Here is a 23,063-nt window from a genome sequence, read left to right on the forward strand (position 1 = left end):
TGACAGAAAGATCTCATCTTGGTACCTGTAATAGATAAGGCTTAACACAGCGACCTACACCGGGAGCAGCACAAAATACCAAAAGATACACAAAAAAAATATTTTTTTAACAGTTTGAAAGGTCTTACCTGTCAATGCTAATGACACATAATGTCATTATTGAAGCTGTGCAGCACATCACGTCCATCGCTATGAAGACATTACAAAAGACGTGTCCAAAAATCCATTTTCCACCAATGAGGTCGGTGACACTGACAAAAGGCATAACAGCTATGGCCACAGATAAGTCAGCCAAAGCCAAGGACACAATCAGATAGTTTGAGGGCTGCCGAAGTTTCTTTACAAAACAGACAGAAATGACAACTAAGCAATTTCCTGCAATGGTCAGTAAGGTGATGAGGGACAGGATAGCTCCTATTACCAGTTTCTCAATGTGCCCATAATTAAGGATTTGCTCTCCGCACTGGGTGTCATTTTCACTTGCAAAGCTTGAGGTAGGTAATGGGCTGCCAGTGGTGGCATCCTGAATGATTTTCAGTAACAAAGGGTTGAAAGAACCGGAAATCATCACAGAGGTGCTGGGATCCTCCAGATCTTCTATAATGTAAGACCTGATGTCACTGTATAAGTGGCTGCTGTTGACAATGATGACCATCGTGATTTGTGTAGCCCATAGGTAGAGCCCCCAAATACTTTGGGTCCAGCAGTTACTTCACACTTGCAGCGTTCGAATCACAAGGCATTTCTCAATCCTAAGTGATATTGTAAAGTAGACATTTATTCATTCATTCCGGTCATAGGACTAACCTTGTCTATTAGTCATTCTTGGTGGTCTCAACTTCCTTCAGATCCAGACATTGGTCCTCTACCACCATCCCCGAATAGTCCACTTCTAAAATCAGCAGCAATTCTGACAATTTTAATTAATCATTTAAATAGTGAATTTATTTAGAATTTCTTCATCTGATAATCCATGCCAAAAGGAAAAAAAAAGAGAAATGTAGTTGTGTTAGCCAAGTTCCATAGGATAAAAGTAACGGCCCTGAGAGCTCCTTTTATCAATGCTTCTTCTTGTGATGATATGACTTAAGGCTAGAAAAAACATTCACTTCTGACTGCCCTGTGATTGCAGTGGTTTCCAGAGTCTTTCATGTCTTAGCAGCAACTCAAAGGCAGTGTGTGGAGTTTCTGTACTGAAGCTAAAAGCATCCAATCTGTCCTCTCCATCATCGAGCAATAGTGCTCAGACCCAAATATCTCATCATCGCGGTGACATCTAGTGGACATCTGGGGCATTACTTATTCTTACGATGAAAATAGAAAAGTAAAATCTTACATTCCGAACTAAAGATGAGCAGACTTATGAACATTTACTGTCCCACGGATTCCCTGAGTCACCATTGTTCTATCACATTGTGAATGGTGGCTGAAATATTATATATTAATATTGGCATTAAACCACCATGGTTTTTGTGTTGCGTAAACAACTCAGTAATAAAAAATGTCCTCCAGTGAAATACCAGTACAGTAATTTTTTTTAAAGATTCCATTATCTAGATTTAGGACATTAAGAAAAATGAAAAGTACATATGCTTCAGAAGAAACATTCTGCATCCTACCAGAATTGGAGGTTCAGCCCATCCTCTGAATGAATTCTGCTTTTCTACTCCTATAACAGAACATAAAAATATGAGCTTGATGCTTACAATGTCTCTTCAAAAAAGAAAATGCCTTTATAAATGAATTCCTAAATATCTTTATTTTTCAAATTACAATTTTGTTTTAGGAAAGCAATCACTGTAGTATATGGAATGGGTGCTCTTTTCTTTCAGTGACAGAAATCAGTTGTAGAATATTAATAAGACATGTACATGTGATCATGTGCAGTAGAAACATCTGTTTCCTGAAAGTGCTCACTAAATCTTTTAAATATTTCACTAGTTTTCTATTAACAGGTGTTACCCAGGATTCAAACTCAGCACCTTTAGCATTGAAGGCAGAAATGTTACCAGTGAGCCTCAGACTACACAATTCATTGTAAGATAAGTTTTTCTGCTTAAAGATCTAATTGGTATTCTTCTTCTTTACGGTAAAATATACTGGTACATAGAGATACATTTCCAAATACAAGTTTATTGGGTGTTAAAAGAAGCTGAAAATCCTGTCTTTCTGAATGCTGAGCTGCTGCAACTTAGAGACTGTTGGAATAATAGCAAGAGCTGAAACTTATGTCAAGCAGACACCAGATTGTACTATGTTCACTGCTAGAGTTTATGCGTACAGTGGCTCTAGATTTTATTGTACGACCTCTCTAGTTTTGTTTGTGTCACTTCTTCCCTCTAAGTTTCCATATTGCGTGGATGAAGATAATGATTGATGTATGCCTCAAGTAAAGCAATATGGAAATTGCCTCTTTAGAGAGGAAGAGGACTAGAACTCTAGCGTCACTTATTGGAAGTAGCAATCGTAAAAGTCACTATTGACCCTTTAACGAGCCTTGCCATATGACTTAGGATAAAAGCCAAACCAGAATCTCAATTTGATTCATTCTCATACAATGCCTGAGTGCTAAATGAGGCAATGGCTATTAATTCTTCCTAAAACTGGTATAAATTTATTAAGATCCGTTATGGGAGAAATATATAGCATTTTACTTTTTGACTGAATAGTGGTCTTTTTCAAAGACACCTGTAAGAGGATAGTGCCGGGTATATGGTAAGTTGAAGAGCAGTCAGGCGCCACTACACACCTTGCTCTACCTTCTTACAGATGTCCTTGAAAAAGATCATTATTCAGTCAAAACATTTAATGTTATCTGTTTCTCATGTAGATCCTAATAAATTTATACCACTTTAGGCAAGAATAAATAGCATTTGTCTTCCTTGTTGCTGATGACTTACTTCTAAGATATGATAGTGTCAGGGACATCAGGATTTCGTCAGGGATCCATGCGCACACGATCCCGACTACTCACTACGTAGCTATCGGCAAGCGAGCAGAAAGCGCTTAGGCGTCACACCTCCGGATTCTAACGCATGGAATATGTGTATATGCCCTGTACGGTTACTGCCATCTTCATGATAGCCCAATTATTATTATTCGCTGCCACCACCGACCGAGTTTGAACTATAATACAGGCCTGGTCGGACGCCTGTTTTTTGGTAGCGTATATGGCTTCGGGGGAGGGAACGATTACAGGAAAAAAGAAACAGAACTATTAAATTTTATATTTAATCTAAAAGGGAAGCAGTGTTATGAAAAATATACAAGGATTTTACAAAAGGGACATTTACAGTACACAATATACAGTTACACAAATAAAACAGGATTAAGGAAGAAACTTACTATAAAGATCGCTGACACGATTCAGTATAGGTGGAGGGGATGCACTGTAGATTTGACCGTTATAGAACGTGATCCTTTGATATAATAAATATATACTCCCGGCAATTAATTCTGATCCATCCTCAGTTGATTCTTTTATGCCGAAGGGAGAGACCTGCCCATACCCCCCTGTGATGACATCACATGGGCTGGGCTCCAGCCTTCATATTTTTATTAGAAGACCTGGCTTTTGTGATAACTTATCGCTGGTTGATGGCAGAAGCTTGCAAGCGACGCCATATTTTCCGTTATGAATTTACCTTTCTTTAAAGACCACACATGGCATAGCTGCGATCCGTTATTCTGGTACTTTTGCATCACAGCTCCCTGGAGGGGCTTACAGCTATGGAAAATTATGCATATTGTTCCTTAGCTGACCCCGCCACTAAAAATATGGGTTCCACAATTATCAGAAGTATAGAACTTCAAATATTCCATACTTCGTGTCGGCGCCTAAACATCTATAGATTTCTGTTGAAGTTTTTGAAGTTAGGGACTAATTTTCCTCAGCTAGATATAAATTGTCACTGGTCTGTGTCACTTGAAACACACCCTTGCATGATAATTGGGTCAGTAGCACCTTTTGTGCTAGCATTTGCTTACAATACACTTCTGCTGTGTGGGTTAATTTGCATGGGGACAGCTGCGTGGAGTGTCAGCTCCTCTCCTCTGACAAATACTATAGGGGAGGGGGGATGAAGAGGGGTCTGGGAGGAAGAAATTCTTAATATTTCTTAACATTTTTCTGACAGATAGGACTACAGTTCTTTCCTCAAGCACAAACATGTCCCAAGCAGTGCTTCCGGCTTCACATACATCTGAGTTCTGAACTGTTCTGCTGAAAGCTTTAATCTGCAACTGTTTATGGCCCTGGGCCCAAACACAACTCAGCATAGATTAGTGTACAGACTGATACAAGGAACATCCCAGAGGTTCACAACCTGGGTATACAAGTAAGAAACTCAATATATACATATAAATGAGAAAATAAAAATGGCCAGTAGCTTATAGCTTAAACTTATAGTGGGTAAACTGAATAATGATACTTACCAGCTATTGAAATATAAGGTGGAAATGCTACTGAAAAGGGATAACTTTTGGGAGGTTATTACTGCAGACAGACCACAGAGTAATAATCATGAATGGGACAAGAAAAATAGACATGCAAGAATCACTACTAAATTATTAGTGGAGGATTACCAACTGATCTACATAAGCATGAGAACACTGCTAAAGGCATATAGAATACACTTCAAAAGCTGCATGAAAGATTCAGTTTGAGCATCAAATTATTTCTGCTAAGGAAAGGCTATGTTGTAGTACATAAATGCAATGCAGGAAGTGAGGTCAGTGAGGTCAACTGAGGTCAGTGGGTGAGGATATAAAAGACAGCCATATTGCAACTATATTGCTATGCAGCTTGGGAGATTGATACACAAGAGACAAGGCCTGAGACATACAGTACAGACCAAAAGTTTGGACACACCTTCTCATTTAAAGATTTTTCTGTATTTTCATGACTTTGAAAATTGTACATTCACACTGAAGGCATCAGAACTATGAATTAACACATGTGGAATTATATACTTAGCAAAAAAGTGTGAAACAACTGAAAATATGTCTTATATTCTAGGTTCTTCAAAGTAGCCACCTTTTGCTTTGATGACTGCTTTGCACACTCTTGGCATTCGCTTGATGAGCTTCAAGAGGTAGTCACCGGAAATGGTTTTCACTTCACAGGTGTGCCCTGTCAAGTTTAATAAGTGGGATTTCTTGTCATATCAATGGGGTTGGGACCATCAGTTGTGTTGTGCAGAAGTCAGGTGGATACACAGCTGATAGTCCTACTGAATAGACTGTTAGAATTTGCATTATGGCAAGAAAAAGGCAGCTAAGTAAAGAAAAATGAGTGGCCATCATTACTCTAAGAAATGAAGGTCAGTCAGTCCGAAAAATTGGGCAAACTTTGAAAGTGTCCCCAAGTGCAGTTGCAAAAACCATCAAGCGCTACAAAGAAACTGTCTCACATGAGGACCAACCCCAGGAAAGGAAGACCAAGAGTCACCTCTGCTTCTGAGGATAAGTTTATCCGAGTCACCAGCCTCAGAAATCGCAGGTTAACAGCAGCTCAGATTAGAGACCAGGTCAATACCACACAGATTCTAGCAGCAAACACATCTCTACAACAACTGTTAAGAGGAGACTATGTGCAGCAGGCCTTGATGGTAAAATAGCTGCTAGGAAACCATTGCTAAGGACAGGCGACAAGCAGAAGAGTCTTGTTTAGGCTAAAGAACACAATGAATGGACATTAGAGCAGTGGAAATCTGTGCTTTGGTCTGATGAGTCCAAATTTGAGATCTTTGGTTCCAACCACCGTGTCTTTGTGCAACGCAGAAAAGGTGAACGGATGGACTCTACATGCCTGGTTCCCACCGTGAAGCATGGAGGAGGAGGTGTGATAGTGTGGGGGTGCTTTGCTGGTGACACTGTTGGGGATTTATTCAAAATTGAAGGCATACTGAACCAGCATGGCTACCACAGCATCTTGCAGCGGCATGCTATTCCTTCCGGTTTACGTTTAGTTGGACCAACATTTATTTTTCAACAGGACAATGACCCCAAACACACCTCCAGGCTGTGTAAGGGCTATTTGACCAAGAAGGAGAGTGATGGCGTGCTACGCCAGATGACCTGGCCTCCACAGTCACCAGACCTGAACCCAATCGAGATGGTTTGGGGTGAGCTGGATCGCAGAGTGAAGGCAAAAGGGCCAACAAGTGCTAAGCATCTCTGGGAACTCCTTCAAGATTGTTGGAAGACCATTTCCGGTGACTACCTCTTGAAGCTCATCAAGAGAATACCAAGAGTGTGCAAAGCAGTCATCAAAGCAAAAGGTGGCTACTTTGAAGAACCTAGAATATAAGACATATTTTCTGTTGTTTCACACTTTTTTGTTAAGTATATAATTCCACATGTGTTAATTCATAGTTTTGATGCCTTCAGTGTGAATGTACAATTTTAAAAGTCATGAAAATACAGAAAAATCTTTAAATGAGAAGGTGTGTCCAAACTTTTGGTCTGTACTGTACATGACACTAAAATTTATAAATACCAGGTTAGTAGATGAAAACCAGATAAGGAGCTTGTACAGGACTCCACAGAAAGTGGCAGTAAAACCACTATTAAAGCCATGTATATAAGATCATACAAGATGGAAAGTAGAGCATGATTCAGGTGCCAGAAATATAGATACATAAAGAAAGACTGTACACTATGAAAAGCAGAACAACTGAAGCAAATTTCAAAAGCGACTAAACAAAATGTCCCAGCTACAATCTCTGATCCATGTGTATATAATTGGAATGGCAAATATAATTTGAAGTGGCAAATAATTAGGCATTAAAAGGATGGCGCTTCGACTCCGGAGCAAAAAGTCACAGGACAAGCTTTTCACAAAACTTGACTTAGATAACAAGGAAACAATCTATCTTGCTAATGGAAGCAGAATAAATGCAGAAGATACTGAACGTGGAATCTTCATGTGCCCCTTCAAGTGGACAGAATTTTGCCATAACAGTAAAATACATATTGTAAGTATTCAGTCTAGAAGAAGGACCTGGTGACAGATTCACCTTTAGGGAACTTCCTTTAAAAATGGAAACTGAGAAAGAATAATATAGTGTCTTTTTATCCAAATAATGTAAGATTAAATCCAAGTGTTATACAAAATAGGAACAGAGAGAAAACTGTGACACTCACCCTGTGGCTAAAAGATATTATTTTATTACATACTAGGTGGCGGACACAGACAGACAAAGAGCGATGGTTGTTTCACACTGCCACGTGCTTCATCCAGGCTTTGTTGACAGAACCTGGAAGAAGCGCTAGGCAGCGTGAAACAACCGTCACTCTTTTTTCTGTCTGTCTGTATCCTCCACCCACTATGTAGTAAAAAATATCTTTTAGTCACAGGGTGAGTGACACAGATTTTTCTCTGTTTTTCCTTTGGATATTGCCTGTCTCCTGTTGAGCACCACATGTGGTTAAGTTATAACTGACTCAGGACTTAAACAATGATATTTATCTTCATAAAGAAAGTTAGTTCTCCACTCACCAGGACGATAACCTGTCAGCAAAGTCAGATAAATATCTTCAAGATTAGCCAAAAAATAAAGCTGATAGCTTCGTAAAATATGACATTTTATTATAAATACATTAAAATACATAATTACATTAAAAATTCGTCATAAAAGAGGAAAATGAATGTTGACGCGTTTCAACTCAAAGGTCTTAATCGTAATTGTAATTGTTTATCTCCATATGTTTATCTCCATATGTCACTCCGTTAATTTGATTGCAATTACTAGTAGTGCCGACCTATCCTCTTTTCATTTGTCATGATCATGACTAAGAGTGGTGCAGTCGAATCACGTCAATATTAATATTGGACACTTGGTGGTTGCTGATTTCGATATTTACGGTTTTATTGGATTTTCATAAATAAAGTTTTTGGACATTTTATTTCTTGATCGCTGGAGATTAGTGATGAGCGAGCATACTCGCAAGTACTCGATACTCACCCGAGCATCTCAGTACTCGAGATGCTCGGAGCTCGCCGAGTACTTGCGAGATGCTCGGGCGGATGCTCAGGTCCCCTCCCTCCATGTTTGGTGCTCTTTAGAGGGATTGCCTGCCACTCATTACAATGCTGCAGCCATGGTGGTTGTGGCATTACAGTGATTGGCTGGCCGCACAGCGTAATCAGGTCTATATCAGACCAGGCACCGATATGCTCGTCACAGTCACTCCGGAATCAGGCAGAGTAGGGAAAGGTGCTGCTCCGTCAGGGAGAGATTTGCTTGTGTATTAGGTAGTGTAGGGAGAAAAAAAAAACATTACACATATCCATCTTAACAAACAGTCCTTCTGAGGACTAATCCATCTGCAGAGATATCAGGCAGGGTATAAAGGCAGGCAGTGTATATAGCAGACTGCAGTGCATATAGCACAAGAGGCTCCATTCCAATTCTGCCTTCTGCTGCTGTTAGATATTTCTATACAAAGGCCCAGGTCTCAGGGGCCAGGAAAACTTTTTTTTGGATCTTAATCCTCATAATTTGCTTAAAAAGCAATCCAGAGAACACCATTTGCTTGTTGGCACAGTAGAATACAGCCAGGTCCTTTCCATATTACAGCGCTAGAAATCCAGCTATTTAAAATTGTGTTTTCTCTGTCACACGGATCACATATACGTTGTCAGAGAATACTGCCATTTCTGGCCTTCATTAAAAATATATTTCAGTGTGTCAGTGAAGCAATTCACACCAGTTTGCTGTTCAAACTAGTTACCTACAGGCCAGGTATTTAAAACTCTGTTTTCTCCGTCAAATGGATCACATGTAAGTTCGCTCCATACTCAGTCATTTGTAGTGAGCGTGGAAGATACTGTCCTCCATTTAATATGGGCAAGACACGTGGCAAGGTATGGGGAACTGGACCTGATGGTGATGGTGCATGCAGAGGGTGAGGACAAGGCCGTGGGCAAGCTGAAATTGTGCCACAACAAACACCTACATCTTCTCGCCCCACCTTCCTGTCCCAATTCCTATGGGACCGCAGCACACCACTACTGAACCCAAAGCAGTGTCAAAAGGTTGTTGGTTGGATAGCGGATAATGCTTCCAGTCACTTAGCCACCACCAACACTACCACCACCCTGTCTTCCACACGGTCAAGTCTCAGTAGCTGTGAGTCTGGACCACATATTCCTCACCCTGATCCCCCTTCCTCCCACCATGCCGAGTGCCCGGAGACAACTGATCCCACACTTGGACACTCTGAAGAGCTGTTCACTTTTCCATTTATAAATTCGGGCCTCTCGCCCGGTACAACTGTTAGGTTTTCCCGAGTCTGGATGTTTTTTAAGGACTCTGCCAATAACCCCAAAAAGGCCATTTGCACCACCTGCCAGGCCAGCATCAGCAGGGGTGGCAAAACGACCAGCCTGACCACCACCAGCATGATCAGGCACATGGCAGCAAAGCACCCGACATTGTGGGCCAAACGCCAGGGTCCAGTAACAGTGTCTGTGGATGGCACCTTTGCTTCTTCCGCTGTGGTGCTTGCAAGCCAATCCCCTGTCCATGGTGCATGCGAAGATGCCTCCTGACCTGCTCACTCTCAAGTAGCAGCATCAGGAAGTACTTCCATGTCCTTGTCCCAGGCAGCGTTCAGTTGTCCATACCCCAGTCCTTGGAATGCAAGCGCAAATATGCAGCCAACGCCCCACAGGCTACACTACAAAATTCTCGCATTTCACAACTGCTTGTTGCTTGAAATGTTGCCTTTTGGCTCATGGAGACAGAAGTATTCCGCAACCTGATGGCAGCGGCCGTTCTTGGTACTTGGTCCCCAGCCGCCACTATTTCTCCCGGTGTGCCATCCCCGCATTACACAAGCACTTGTCCCAAAACATTAGCCGTGCCCTCAACAATGCAGTTACCGGGTAAGTCCACCTAACCACGGACATGTGGACAAGTGCTTGTGGGCAGGGATGGTACATCTCTCTGACGGCACACTGGGTTAACATAGTGGAAGCCGAGACCCAGTCGGACCTTGGGCTGGACAGGTCCTCCCGACGCCAAGGATTGCGGGCCCTAGGTCAATCAGGGTTGCCCCCACGGTCTACAGCTCCTGCACCTCCTCCTCCTCAGCCTCCTCCTCCTCTTCAGCCTCCATCTCCAAAATGACAACATCAGTCACAAGCTGGAAGCACTGCAACACTGCCTCGGCCAAGTGGCAACAGGCTGTGCTGAAGCTAATATGCTTAGGTGACAAACTGCACAATGTTGAAGAGTTCTGGACAGCTCTGAAAGAGCAGGCAGATCGGTAGCTCTCACCGCTGAACCTACAGCCAGGCATGGTCGTGTATGACAATGGCCGGAACCTGGTGGCGGCTCTGAGGCGAGGCGAGATCACACATGTACCATGCCTGGCCCATGTGCTTAACCTTGTGGTTCAGCGGTTTCTCAAATCCCACCTGGAGCTGCCGGATCTGCTTGTTAAAGTACTCCCCCTGTATGCCCATTTTAGAAAGTCACCTACAGCTTCCGCCACCCTTGCCTTGTTTCAGCAGCGTTTGCATCTTCCAGCTCACCGACTGGTGTGTGATGTCCCCATGCATTGGAACTCTACAATGCAGATGTTGGGAAGCATTTGTGAGCAGAAGAGGGCAGTTGTTGAGTACCAGCATCAACAAGGCCGTCGGTATTCAGTTCAGACTCCACACATAAGACCTCAGGAGTGGACATGGATGTCAGACATATGTACCATCCTCCAAAACTTTGAGGACTCCACCAAGATGGTGAGCGGAGATGATGCCATAATTAGCGTCACCATCCCGCTTCTCTGTCTTCTGAAACGCTCTCTGTTCACAATCAAAGAGGATGCATTGCAGGCGGAGTACGATGAGATGGAGCAAGGAACCATACAGGGTGATTACACACAGCCCAGCCTCATCTCATCCCAATGTGGATTGGGTGACAATGAGGACGAGGAGGAGGAGGAGGAAGGACAGGAGCTAGTTTCATGCACTGTAGATGGTACTACCTGCACAGCTGTCATACCGTCTGTTCAGCATGGATGGCCAGAGGACAGAGAGGAGGAGGAGGAGAGCATGGTCAGTCATCCTCTTGGTGAGGACACGGAAGTCTTGCCTGTTAGTAGTCTGGCACGCATGGCTGAGTTTATGTTACGCTGCCTTTCCCATGACCCTCGCGTTCTCAAAATTTTGGGTGATAGTAATTACTGGTTGGTGACAGTTCTTGACCCACGCTACAAGGAGAACTTTATATCTCTTATTCCTGAGGCGGACAGGTCTACAAAAATGGGGCTGTACCAGAAGGCCCTTGTGGCGGAACTATTAAAAATTCCCATCTGAAAACATTGGCGGCAGAGGGCACACTTGGACAGCCAAGGAGTACAGGCAAGAGAGACACAATTTCAATCCAGCAGAGGCAGAGGAACACTGTCAAAGTTGTGGGAGAGTTTTCTCAGCCCCTCCCATCGGACAGGCCCTGAGGTGCGGGGTACTCTCACAAGGAGTGCAAAGTTTGGGAAGATCCTGAGGGAGTACCTTGCCGACCATACCAACATCCTCCGTGATTTCTCTGTGCCTTATATTTATTGGGTATCCAAGCTGGATACGTGGAATGAACTGGCTCTCTATGCCTTGGAGGTCCTGGCCTGCTCTGCTGCCAGCGTTTTAACAGAGCGGGTTTTTATTGCCGCTGGTGGAATTATAACTGATAAGAGCATCTGCCTATCAACTGAAAATGCTGACAGGCTGACTTATAAAAATGAACAAGGGCTGGATTGGGCAAAACTTCTCAACACCACTGAATGATAGCAGCGTAACATAAATTCAAATCCAGTGTCTTTTCTTGGAAGGTGTATTCCCATGCACCTTTTCACACCTAGACATGGGTATACACTTCCTGATTTTGGCTATATGCTCTTTTCCTCCTCCTTCTCCTCATCCTCCACCACCATATCACCAGGGTGACCGTGGTCCGTGATGCAACACTCACATAATTTTTTTAAAGGGTGTTTATGATGCTCATAAAAAAATTTTTTTATACAGTATGTTCATGTTTACCCCCCAGGGGTAAATGTTTGTCAGCCAATACACTTAGTGCATGGGCATTACAAGTATAGGAGGCCCGCTCCTTCCTAGTGGGAACATTTTTTATGAGGCCCTCCTTCACGTCTCTTCCAAGGGGCATTGGAGTGCTCCAAATTTTTGGCAACCCTTGCAACCTTTTATTGTTTAATACACTCTCTAATGCCACGACGCGTTACGATAGCAGAAGCTATCTTCCGCAGGTAGATTAGAGAGCAAATGAAAGATCAACCATTATATAGGGTGCACCAATCAAAAGACACTAACAATTATGACAACACAGGAAATACAAAGCAGAAAGTAAATTAAAAAAAAGAAGAAAAAAAGGAAATGAATATCGTATAAATATGAATATAAATATAAAAACTACATTAGATCAAAAGATTAAAAAAGAGGATAAAAGATGCCACAATATACCCAATAATGTCATGATGTACTAAAAGAAGGGATTATAATTAAAATACAAAATGAATAAAATCTGGTAATGCGTGAATAAAAACCAAGAGAGAACTAGGGCTAATGAATTGCATTCTCAATCGTTAAATTAAGGCCCTCAGGGGACAGAGTGCCCAATCTAAAAATCCAATCACTCTCACGATTAATTAAACGACCCAAGCGGTCCGTCGTGGTTTCAGCAATCTGATAAATAATTTTAAGCCTTGAGTCAGTAGGATCCTTACTATGCGCCACAGAAAAATGTTTAGAAACGCTATGTAGAAGGAAACCACTACGAATGTTAGACCTATGCTTATTCATCCATGCATTCATTGCCTGCATCGTACGGCCCACGTATTGTAGGCCGCACGTACATTCAAGAAGATATACCACGAACATGGAGTGACAGTTTAAAAATTGTCTAATGGTGTATGAATTGCCAGTGGTGTTCAAGGAGAAAGTCTTTGAACCACTCAAGATGCTCTGGCAACACATGCATTTTGGGGACCCACAAGAGAAACAACCACTGATCAAATTGCCCATACAGATACAGTAGGTTTGGTTGGAGAGGATTCACATAACGTGTTGCTAGGAGCCACCATATTTTTAAATATATTAAAAAAGTAGTTAAATGAATAAATAAACTTACAAGCTAGGTGAGTGCTTGAACCTATGACCCATTTGTTCTTTGACAACACCCTGCTGCTGCTGTTTTAAACCATTGAGCCATGGGTGAATTTGATTTGATCTTTTTATTTGGTCATAGTTTCACGAGAATCTATGAGATCAAAAAAAAAGAAAAGAATAATAATAATAATAATGGATAAAAGAAGCTCCCAAGCTCTTGGACTAGTTTAAAAGAAGGAATGTTCAATATTATGAAAGATTGCAGTTAGTTGATCCCTATAAAAATCACATAGCAATTGATGGGTCAAAACTAATGGAAAAATTGGGGGTTAGAAAAAAGGAAGCAAAGACAAACCACAATGAAGGGATGAAACCCCTTCATAGAAAGAGCGGATGTTTGTCAGTAACATTCATCATTACAAAATACAGAGAAAAAGGAGGTGGATTGTACAGAGGAACAAAGCAGAATCCATAGATATATCTCAATTAATTGAACAAATCAGTTGTTTCGTTCAGTCCATGTGGATTTATAGTGATCAACTTATGAATCCAGAAGATCTCTTTCCTGTTAAGAGTCTGGATTCGATTGGTAGGTCCCATGGGGGACATGGTCAATAGCGATCACCCTAAAGGAGATCCTTCTATTGTGATATATCGCATAATGCCTAGAAAGGCCATGTTGTAAAAATCCTTTTTTTATATTATACCTGTGCGAGTTTATTCTTTTATGTAGCTGTTGCGTTGTCCTTCCCACATATAATTTCCTACATTCGCATATAATGACATAGATGACAAAACTAGATTGGCAAGTCAAATGATATTTGATTTGGAACTCATGGGGATTTTCACTGTCTGATGGAAAAGTTTTCGCATTATGAATGATGCTGGAGCAACATAGGCATCTCGGGATGAATGATGAATGGTAACTCCAACTAAGGTCACATCTCTCTGGACAAGATTTATTTTTTGAAAAAAACTCTTAGCCCAATAAAAAAGATAATCATGAAAGATACAAAATAGGCCAAACCTTGATAAAGTGCAGTGTGCTTATAAAAACACCTGAACCCACAATGAATGAAGTGCAATGTGTCTAAAATAACTCAGAGCCTACTGCCACTCTATTTATTAGTACATATTAATGCACATAGACCCTACACACATATAATTTAGGTGCTGAGATTTAATATGCAATACATGATAATATTCTTGATAAATAAGAGGAATTGTACTTATCCAAAGAGATTGTGCCCCTGGTCATAGATATGCCCCTTTCGCCTCATTGCCTCGACGTGTTTCGCCAAACACTGGCTCATCAGGAGGACCAAAAGATAATGGATGTGTGGATATCATAAAAAAATGTGCCCGAGTCCCATTATTTCATAGAATCATAGAATCATAGAATGGTAGAGTTGGAGGGGACCACCTGGGTCATCTGGTCCAACCCCCTGCTCAAAGCAGGATTCACTAAATCATCTCAGACAGATATCTGTCCAGCCTCTGTTTGAAGACGTCCATTGAAGGGGAACTCACCACCTCTCGTGGCAGCCTGTTCCACTCATTGATCACCCTCACTGTCAAAAAGTTTTTTCTAATATCTAATTTATGTCTCCTCCCATTCAGTTTCATCCCATTGCTTCCAGTCTTTCCTTGTGCAAATGAGAATAAAGATGATCCTTCTACAATGTGACAGCCCTTGAGATATTTGTAGACAGCTATTAAGTCTCCTCTCAGTCTTCTTTTTTGCAAGCTAAACATTCCCAAATCCTGTAACCGTTCCTCATAGGACATGGTTTTCAGACCGGTCACCATTCTGGTCGCTCTTCTCTGAACTTGCTCCAGTTTGTCGATGTCTTTTTTAAAATGTGGTGCCCAAAACTGGACGCAGTATTCCAGATGAGGTCTGACCAAAGAAGAGTAAAGTCCGATAATGACTTCACATGATCTAGACTGTATGCTTCTGTTAATACATCCCAGAATTGTATTTGCCTTTTTTGCTGCTGCATCACACTGTTGACTCATGTTCAGTCTATGATCTATTAGTATACCTAAGTCTTTTTCACATGTACTGTTGCTTAGCTCTATTCCTCCCATTTTGTATATACTTTTTTCATTTTTATTGCCCAGATGTAGTACTTTGCATTTTTTCCTGTTAAAAACCATACTGTTAGTTACTGCCCAATGCTCCAGTTTATTTAGGTCTTTTTGAATCCTCTCTCTCTCTTCTCTAGTATAAAAACATTTTAGCTTGTGATTGGTTTCTCTTCCTCCCATATTTTTATTATTTAATTTTTTTTGTCTTTGTTCTTCCTTTCCACTTCCAGTAGCAGAGATCTCAATAGTACTTGTCAGCTGTATAGCTTTTTCTGGCCTTTTGCTTCCCTTCCCACATTGTTCTAGTTTAAAGCTCTCCAGATGAGTGTAGCAAGGCGACTTCCAAATACATGTTTTACAGTCTTCGTAAGGTGCACCCCATCTCTAGCAAGTAGTCCATCATATAGGTAATTCATTCCGTGATCCAGAAATCCAAATCCTTGCTGACGGCACCATCGACGTAGCCAGTTGTTCACCTGTAGAATCTTATTCCATCTCATTGTTCCATGGCCATCCACTGGGAGGATGGATGAGAAGACCACCTGCACTCCCAATTCTTTCGCTTTCTTGCCTAAGTCTTCAAAGTCACTGCAGATGGTTTCCAGGTCCTTTCTTGTGGTGTCATTTGTCCCCACATGTATTAGCAGGAATGGGTAGTGATCTGTAGGTCTGAAGAGTCTTGATATCCTGTCAGACACATCTTTAATTTTTGCTCCTGGAAGACAGCACATTTCTCTCGAGGTTATGTCTGGTCTGCAGATAGCGGCCTCTGTTCCTTTCAATAAGGAATCCCCCATGACCACCACTCTCCGTTTTTTCTTCACAACATTTTTCTTTCTCCATCCAGGAGGATTCTGAGGGCTTACAAGGTTATTCATTGTGGGCAAAGTCTTATCTTGCTGTATTTCTTCATGGTTCTCCTGCGTGAGAGCCTGGTACTGGTTCCTGAGCAGCATAGGTGCTGACTTCTTCTCGATCCTCCTGCTTCTCTGGGTCACATGCTTCCATTCCTCTGTTTTGTCAGATGCAGTTAGAATTTCTTCTCTTTCTGTATCATGAAGAGATAATTCTGCTCTGTCTAAGAACTCTTCACCTTCCTTAATGATTTTCAAGGTAGTTAACCTCTCTTCTAGATTTCGCAACTTTTCCTCCAACAGGGACACAAGCTTGCATTTCTGGCATGTGGAGTTTGGCTTTTCCACTGGCAAGTCTGTGAACATGTAGCAGGATATGCAGCTCACCAAATGGCTCCTGGACTCTTCCATGTTCTTATTGTTGATATGTTATGAAAACAGTGAAAAACGATCCAAAATTTGCACGCCGGTAGGCGCGCGGTTCACCGATGTCCTCCTTTCAGCTCCAACGGCCAAAATCCAGTGTTCTTTGAGCTCGCGGAGACTCTTCACTTATCCCAAAATGCAGTGAGAATATGCAAATTGTCTCCTCAGGACTCCTCCCCTGGTTCACCGATGTCCTCCTTTCAGCTCCAACGGCCAAAATCCGGTGTTCTTTGAGCTCACGGAGACTCTTCACTTATCCCAAGATGCAGTGGAAATATGCAAATTGTCTCCTCAGGACTCCTCCCCTGGTTCACTGATGTCCTCCTTTCAGCTCCACCGGCCAAAATCCGGTGTTCTTTGAGCTCGCGGAGACTCTTCACTTATCCCAAAATGCAGTGAGAATATGTAAATTGTCTCCTCAGGACTCCTCCCCTGGTATTTATAGGGCCCGCTCCCACAATACCTCCTCACTTAATCCTACCTCATTTACTGTCCCTGAAATGACGTTTGCGTGCCAAAGGGATCTGCCTTCCAACCCTGGACTGCTTCACAGATGATTGCACATGACAGAACCATCCACTTCCGGTTATCCAATATATCCGCTCCAGCGTGGAGCACTTCAAAAACTATTGCGCAAGGCCAGAAATAACGTCACATCTGGTCTAGGGATGATACCCAAATACTCACGCGCAAAGACTCCATCTTTCCTATATGCGTTCCATCGTGGAACGCTACGGACCAACTGCGCATGGCCAGAAGTGACCATACATCCGGTTAAAGTGAATACCCAAATAAGCCTGCGCAGCTTTTCGACAGCTCTGCGTGTCAGAGCGACGAGCAATCCAGCTTCCTGGAAAGAAAATTTTAGAGATAGCTTATAGAATAGAAATATAATTCATTTAATGAATTTCGGAAGGTTATCACTATTATACAGACATTAGAAGAATATATGTTAATTTATAAATCATATTAAGAGCTTAATACCATGATAATACGCCACAATTTAGCATTCTCCAAATGCATAGGAAGAAAAGACTTAGCTAAATGGCCAATTAATTTATAATAAACTTCCAGACCCTAACATAAACGGGGTGAACTATAAAAAACAGGCAAACTAAATTTGTTCATTGAGTCCCCTTGGAACCAGGGATCTGTGGCGCCCCTGAGGGTTCGGTCGCGACAGAGGTACTGCATCTCACCCAGAGGTGTGGTATCTCACTCTCAGGTAAGGAAGGAGTACAGCTCGGGACCCTAACACCTGCATCCAACACATACCGGCAGTAGGGGTAGGGCGTGATTGCTCCTAAGGGAGAGCACAGTCCCGGGTCCCTAGCTGTGGTAGGGGCTATGTAGTGGATGTGGGTGGAGGAAGTAGCTTAGGGGAGCACATGGAAGAAAGGTATAAATAGAGAGTTCAGTCCAGTCCAGTCAGGACAGAGTTCAGTCTGAGGAGAGAGTGAGAATGGTCAGTCTACAGTGAGAGGAGTGGAACAGGGCTCTGCAGGAGCTCTGCTTAGGCAGAGGGCCTGAGGAGAGGCCCAGAACTGAAGGAAGAGGAGAGGGAGCAGGAAGGGCTCTAGGAACGGAAGAAGGGACCCCAGGGGTACGGGCAGTGCGGGAAGCCACCCGTACGCCCGAATCTACCGGGAGGTGGAGGGGTTAGGCCACACAAAGGGGACCGGTCCCTCAACTAGCAGTCCATATCAGTCTCATCAAGAAGGTAGCTATAGAGGATCCAGGGGAAGGAACAGACGTCACCCGACAAGGCCAGCAGGTACCGGATTGGGACACTTGGTATGAGGTGCAGGGAGACTGCCAGAGAAAGGACACAGAAGGGGGTCCCATTAAGTACTCCGGAGATATCTGAGGGTGGACTGAACCCCTCCCTGAGTAAGCGCAGCATGACGAGGGAAGTTACTTTGGAACCTGTAACTTGGACTGCAATAACCGTGAGTAAAGACCCTGAGGACTGCACTTCATTGTCTCTGTGATTATTGCTGCGCCATCAACCCCTGCACTACAACGCCTAGCACAACCTATTACATCTACACTGCCCTGGAGCTAAGCTCTACCTGTAGAGAGCTACACCAGCTTTGCTGCACTAACATCAGCTCCAGAGGTCCTGCTCCACAGCAGCGGCTCCCTTTAGCCGCATACCATAGGTGGCGTCACGAACATGGTACATAATTCCCCTGTAAATAATTCCCTATTGAATGACTGCCCTGGCTCACGGACCGGGTCACCGCCACTGTGACATCTCCTCTAGCAACGACTGGCCCGGCACCAAGTACCCCACGGCCCAGGGGGCACGTCAGATCCCATACAGAACAAACATTCACTCTCTCTTTTGAGGATCACTTTGTTATGATTTCCCCCTCTCGGACTTGCTTTCACCACTTCAATAATGCTGTATGAGATTTTATCCGGCTCACCTTGATGGACCGATCTCATGTGCCTGGACAAGGGAGTGTCTCTTTTATTTCTCACATACCCCAGATGTTCACCTACTCTCTTTTTAAACTCTCTTTTAGTTTTTCACACATAATCACATGGGCAGGGGCATGTGGACACATATACAACCCCAACCGTTTTGCAGTTGGAGAAACCCCTCTGATAGAATGTTTTTCCCATAGCCGAGCTCTTAAATGATTTATTAGATCTCATCCATTTGCAATGACAATCCCCACATTTATAGAAACCACAAGGTCTTCTATCCAACCATGTTCCTGCCTATTTAGGTTTTTTGAGAAAGCAATGTACTAAGATCTTTCGTGAAAGTAATCGCTGGATAAGGTCCCAATACATCCTTCAAATCTGGATCCATAAGCAGCACATCCCAAAGTTTCTTCAGTATATTTCTAACCTGCTTATGTTTATTCTCAAATGTCCCAATCACCTTCGTGTTATCATTCGGGGAACCTCTTTCTCTGTTAGATTTATTAAGACTGGATTGTCTATTCTCATGTTTTGCAAAATGAAATGCTGTATTCAGAATGTATTGGGGATACCCCTTCTCTCTGAATCTTTTATTCATCTCGGCTGCCTGACTCTCAAATGTTCTAATACTACAGCAATTCCTCCTTAAAAACTGAGAAATTGTCCTTTTGGGATCCCCCTCCTGAGAGGGGCAGGGTGGTGGCTGTCCCATTTTAGCAGGCTGTTTATACTCGTGGGCTTCCGATAAATGCAGGTCCGCAGGGTCCCATCTGACTATTTTTTAATCATTACATCTAGGAATGGGATTTCCCTTTCCTGCACTTCAGATGTCACTCTCATACCCAGTTCATCAACAAATTTTTTTTATTACCAGAACACCCACTAATGGCAACTTTCTATACATTGTCAAAAATATATCAGGGTCTGTTCCTGACGCGCCCAGGGGATGGGGACGACTCGGTACCCGGGCCTTTGCCTGGTTTTGGGGATGTCGTGGTGGTCGGCTCCCGGGCCCATACCCTGGTGTCTCTCTTGAAAAAGGGGATTGGAACTTGGATAGAAATAAAAATAAAGTAAATAGTTTGTGACGCCACCTGTGGTATCTGGTAAGGATTACCAGCGCTGCTGAAGACCTCCGGGGGGTGATGGGATGGCAGCTGGGATGTTTCTGCTCCCCACAGGCGGATTGGGCCCCCGGGGCAGTGTGGAGTTTGATGGTGGGTGGTGATGCTGGGGCTTGTAGTGCAGGCGGGATGGTGCAGCAGGAGTAATTGACAGAGACAGGGGATTTGCTTCAATACCTTTACTGGTGCGGATGTCAGGCACAGTCCAGGGTACTCAGTAGGATGGGTGCACTTCAGGACTTCTCCCCAGTGAGCGGGTATAAGGCCTCCTGGTCCGTGTCTGCCTCTCTGTATGCTCCTGGCCAGTCTGTAACTGGGCCTAGCTTATGTGTCGTGCTGTTCCTTCACCTGTTGCTTGGTAGTGGGACCTTCTGCTGGCAACCACTATCCCTGGTCACCGGGGCCTTCGTGGTTCCAGGTCCTGTAATGGGTCTAGCTTCAGGTTTGCCAGTGACTTGTAGTCCTCCTGGAATGCCGGTGGTCCCTACTGGGTATAAGGGACCCTGTAGGTGCGGACCCGGTGTCCGGTTTGTATCTTCGGGGTGAGCCTATGATGCTCCTCTGCCCCTTTCAACTCCTCTCTCCTCTCCTTCTTGCCGTCGGCCACACTTGGGGCCCTCAGAACTCAGCAGCAGACGTGCTGCGTCTTCACTGCTCTCAGCGTCAGCATGCTCTCAGACTCTCAGACTCTCTGACTCTGTCTGACTACTTGAACTTCCTGGCTCCACCCTCCATATATATATCCCTAACGGGCTCCCTCTGGTGGTATGAGGTGGAAGGGTGGGGGTGTTTGTATGTAATGAGGGCCTCTTGTGGAGAAGTCCATCCATGCACCCTGGGTCCTGTAGTACCTGTGAACAGCAGGGTGCCACATTCCCCCCTAGTACAATTCAGTACTCCTGGACTGAAGCATTTTGCAAAACAGGTTAACAACAATAACAACAATAATAATTATAACAACAATTAAGTTACAGTATGTCCCGTAACCAGGTGTCCATTTCACAGATGAAAGTGTAACAGGGAGAAACATGAGGGACTCACCTGAAAACCCTCAACGTAGGCCCTGGGCATGGCTACAGGGCATAAGTGATCCAGGTGCTGGACTACGTCTTCGGCCTCGCCAAACGGGTTTTTGTTCTGTGGTCATTTAAGGGGGCACTTTGATAAGTGCAAATATTTACAGGACAGTTTTTGGCTGCTCACAGTCCTCAGCCTACAAGTCTTTGTACCCTGACGGGTAACTAAATGCACACATATTATTGACAGTTTATACAATAAATAATAGGCAATTTCCACCTGGGTAACTATTTACATGGTAGGCACTTCGTGCTTATTCCCTGAACCTGGCAGGGATTTGTCCTTGTGTGCTGCGTGTGGACCTTCGTAGCACTGGGGTGTCACTAGTGTCTGTGCGTACCCTTTCTGTTAATCTAGCAGGTGTACGTGCTGGCAGATTATAGAACTACCTTAATCTCTCTATGGGACTGGCAAGTACACTTTCCACTGGGCCTTCAGGCTCTGTTTCAATGGGTGATCCTCCTCTTACTGGGGACTCTTCCTGTTCCTGAGCAGGTTCTTCTAGGGCGCTCACAGGTTCTTCTTGTGGCTGATAGAAGTGTATTATGGGTATAATCACTGCTCCATCAAGTTGAGGACAGTCCGCAGGGAAATCTCCTAGAACTGTGTGAAGCACGTCTTCCTTGGGTTCTTCCGGTGCTATAGGAGTTAGTTCTTCTTCCGTTGTCTTCAGTAGACCTGGGCACACTTTCAGATGGTCTCTTGAGACTGTTGCAGTTGTTTTACCTCCATCTTTGCTAATCAGGCAGGTTTTACTGTTATCAAACTTGGAGTTCAGCACTGTGTAGGGCTCTCTTTCCCACTGGTCATCGAGCTTGTGACTTCTTCTCTTCCGCTTTAGCACTATCTCTCCAGGTGCCAAGGGTTCCGCTGGTGCATGTTTATTGTACTGTTCTTCCTGTCTTTCCCTTACTCTGTTCAGACTGTCTTCAACACAGGCCTGTACTCTCCTGTACTGCTCTTGCCGATTTGTATCCCAGTCTTCAGTGGACATATCTGCTTCCGGTTCTTCCACTCCAAGTTCCAGGTCCATGGGCAATTTCCCAGGTCTTGCTCTCATGAGGTACGCTGGGGTACAATTTGTAGAACTCTCAGGTATGTGATTGTACAGATCTACCAGGTCAGGTAGTTTGTCTGGCCACTGATTTCTTTCTTCCAAGGGTAAGGTTTTCTGCAGGTCTATGACGATGTTGTTCATTTTCTCACACAAACCATTGGTCTGAGGGTGGTACGGCGTAGTCCGGATCTTTTTGCACCCATACAGGTGGCAGAATTCTTTAAACAGCTCGGCTTCAAAGGCAGGGCCTTGATCCGTCAGCACTTTGTTCAGGTATCCATGGGGCCTGCAGAAGTATGCTTTGAACGTTCTTGCTGCAGTCTCTGCTGTCAGGTCCTTGACTGGGGCTACCACCAGGAACCGGGAATAGTGATCCACCATGGTCAGGGCATAGGAGTAGCCTGACCTGCTGGGTGACAGCTTGATGTTATCCAGAGCGATGATCTCCAGGGGCTGGGTTGTCTTTATGGACTGCAAGGGTGTTTCTGACTGCCGTAGTCTTTTCTTCTGAGGCTACAGGGCCCACAATTCCGGCACCACCTCTCTATGGAGCTCTGCATTCCAACCCAGTAGAACCGGTCCTTCAGTAGGGTTTCCAGCTTCTTCCAGCCAAAGTGACCTGCTTGATCATGGTAGGCTTCCAACACCATCTGGATATCCGTCCTGGGTACAACAATCTGCCACACCATTTCATGGGTCTTAGGGTTGACATATCCTCTGCTCAGCTTCTCTCTGTAGATGAACAGCCGGCTTCTTTCATTCCACAGTTGCTTGGCTTGTGGAGGAGCATCCTTCTCCGGGGTGATCAGTCTTTTGATAAGGCTGACTACCAGGTCACTGTCCTGGGTCTCCTTTCAACTGTGGTGGGG

At 43.8% G+C, this 23,063-nt stretch overlaps 1 protein-coding gene across 1 annotated transcript in view; it reads right to left on the reverse strand.

Annotated features, from left to right (window-relative positions):
* HTR7 (5-hydroxytryptamine receptor 7) overlaps positions 1-1,213 on the reverse strand; it is a 296,216-nt gene extending 295,003 nt beyond the window's left edge. The window contains exon 1 of the mRNA XM_073685540.1: positions 129-1,213. Within this exon, the coding sequence (XP_073541641.1) occupies positions 129-655 (527 nt within the window). The 5' untranslated portion in view covers positions 656-1,213. The remainder of the gene's footprint in view (positions 1-128) is intronic.
* Positions 1,214-23,063: the final 21,850 nt, after the last annotated feature.

This window comes from Phyllobates terribilis, unplaced genomic scaffold (genome assembly GCF_046119375.1).
Source record: "Phyllobates terribilis strain yellow unplaced genomic scaffold, ASM4611937v1 Scaffold_5__5_contigs__length_657084704, whole genome shotgun sequence".
NCBI lineage: Eukaryota > Metazoa > Chordata > Amphibia > Anura > Dendrobatidae > Phyllobates > Phyllobates terribilis.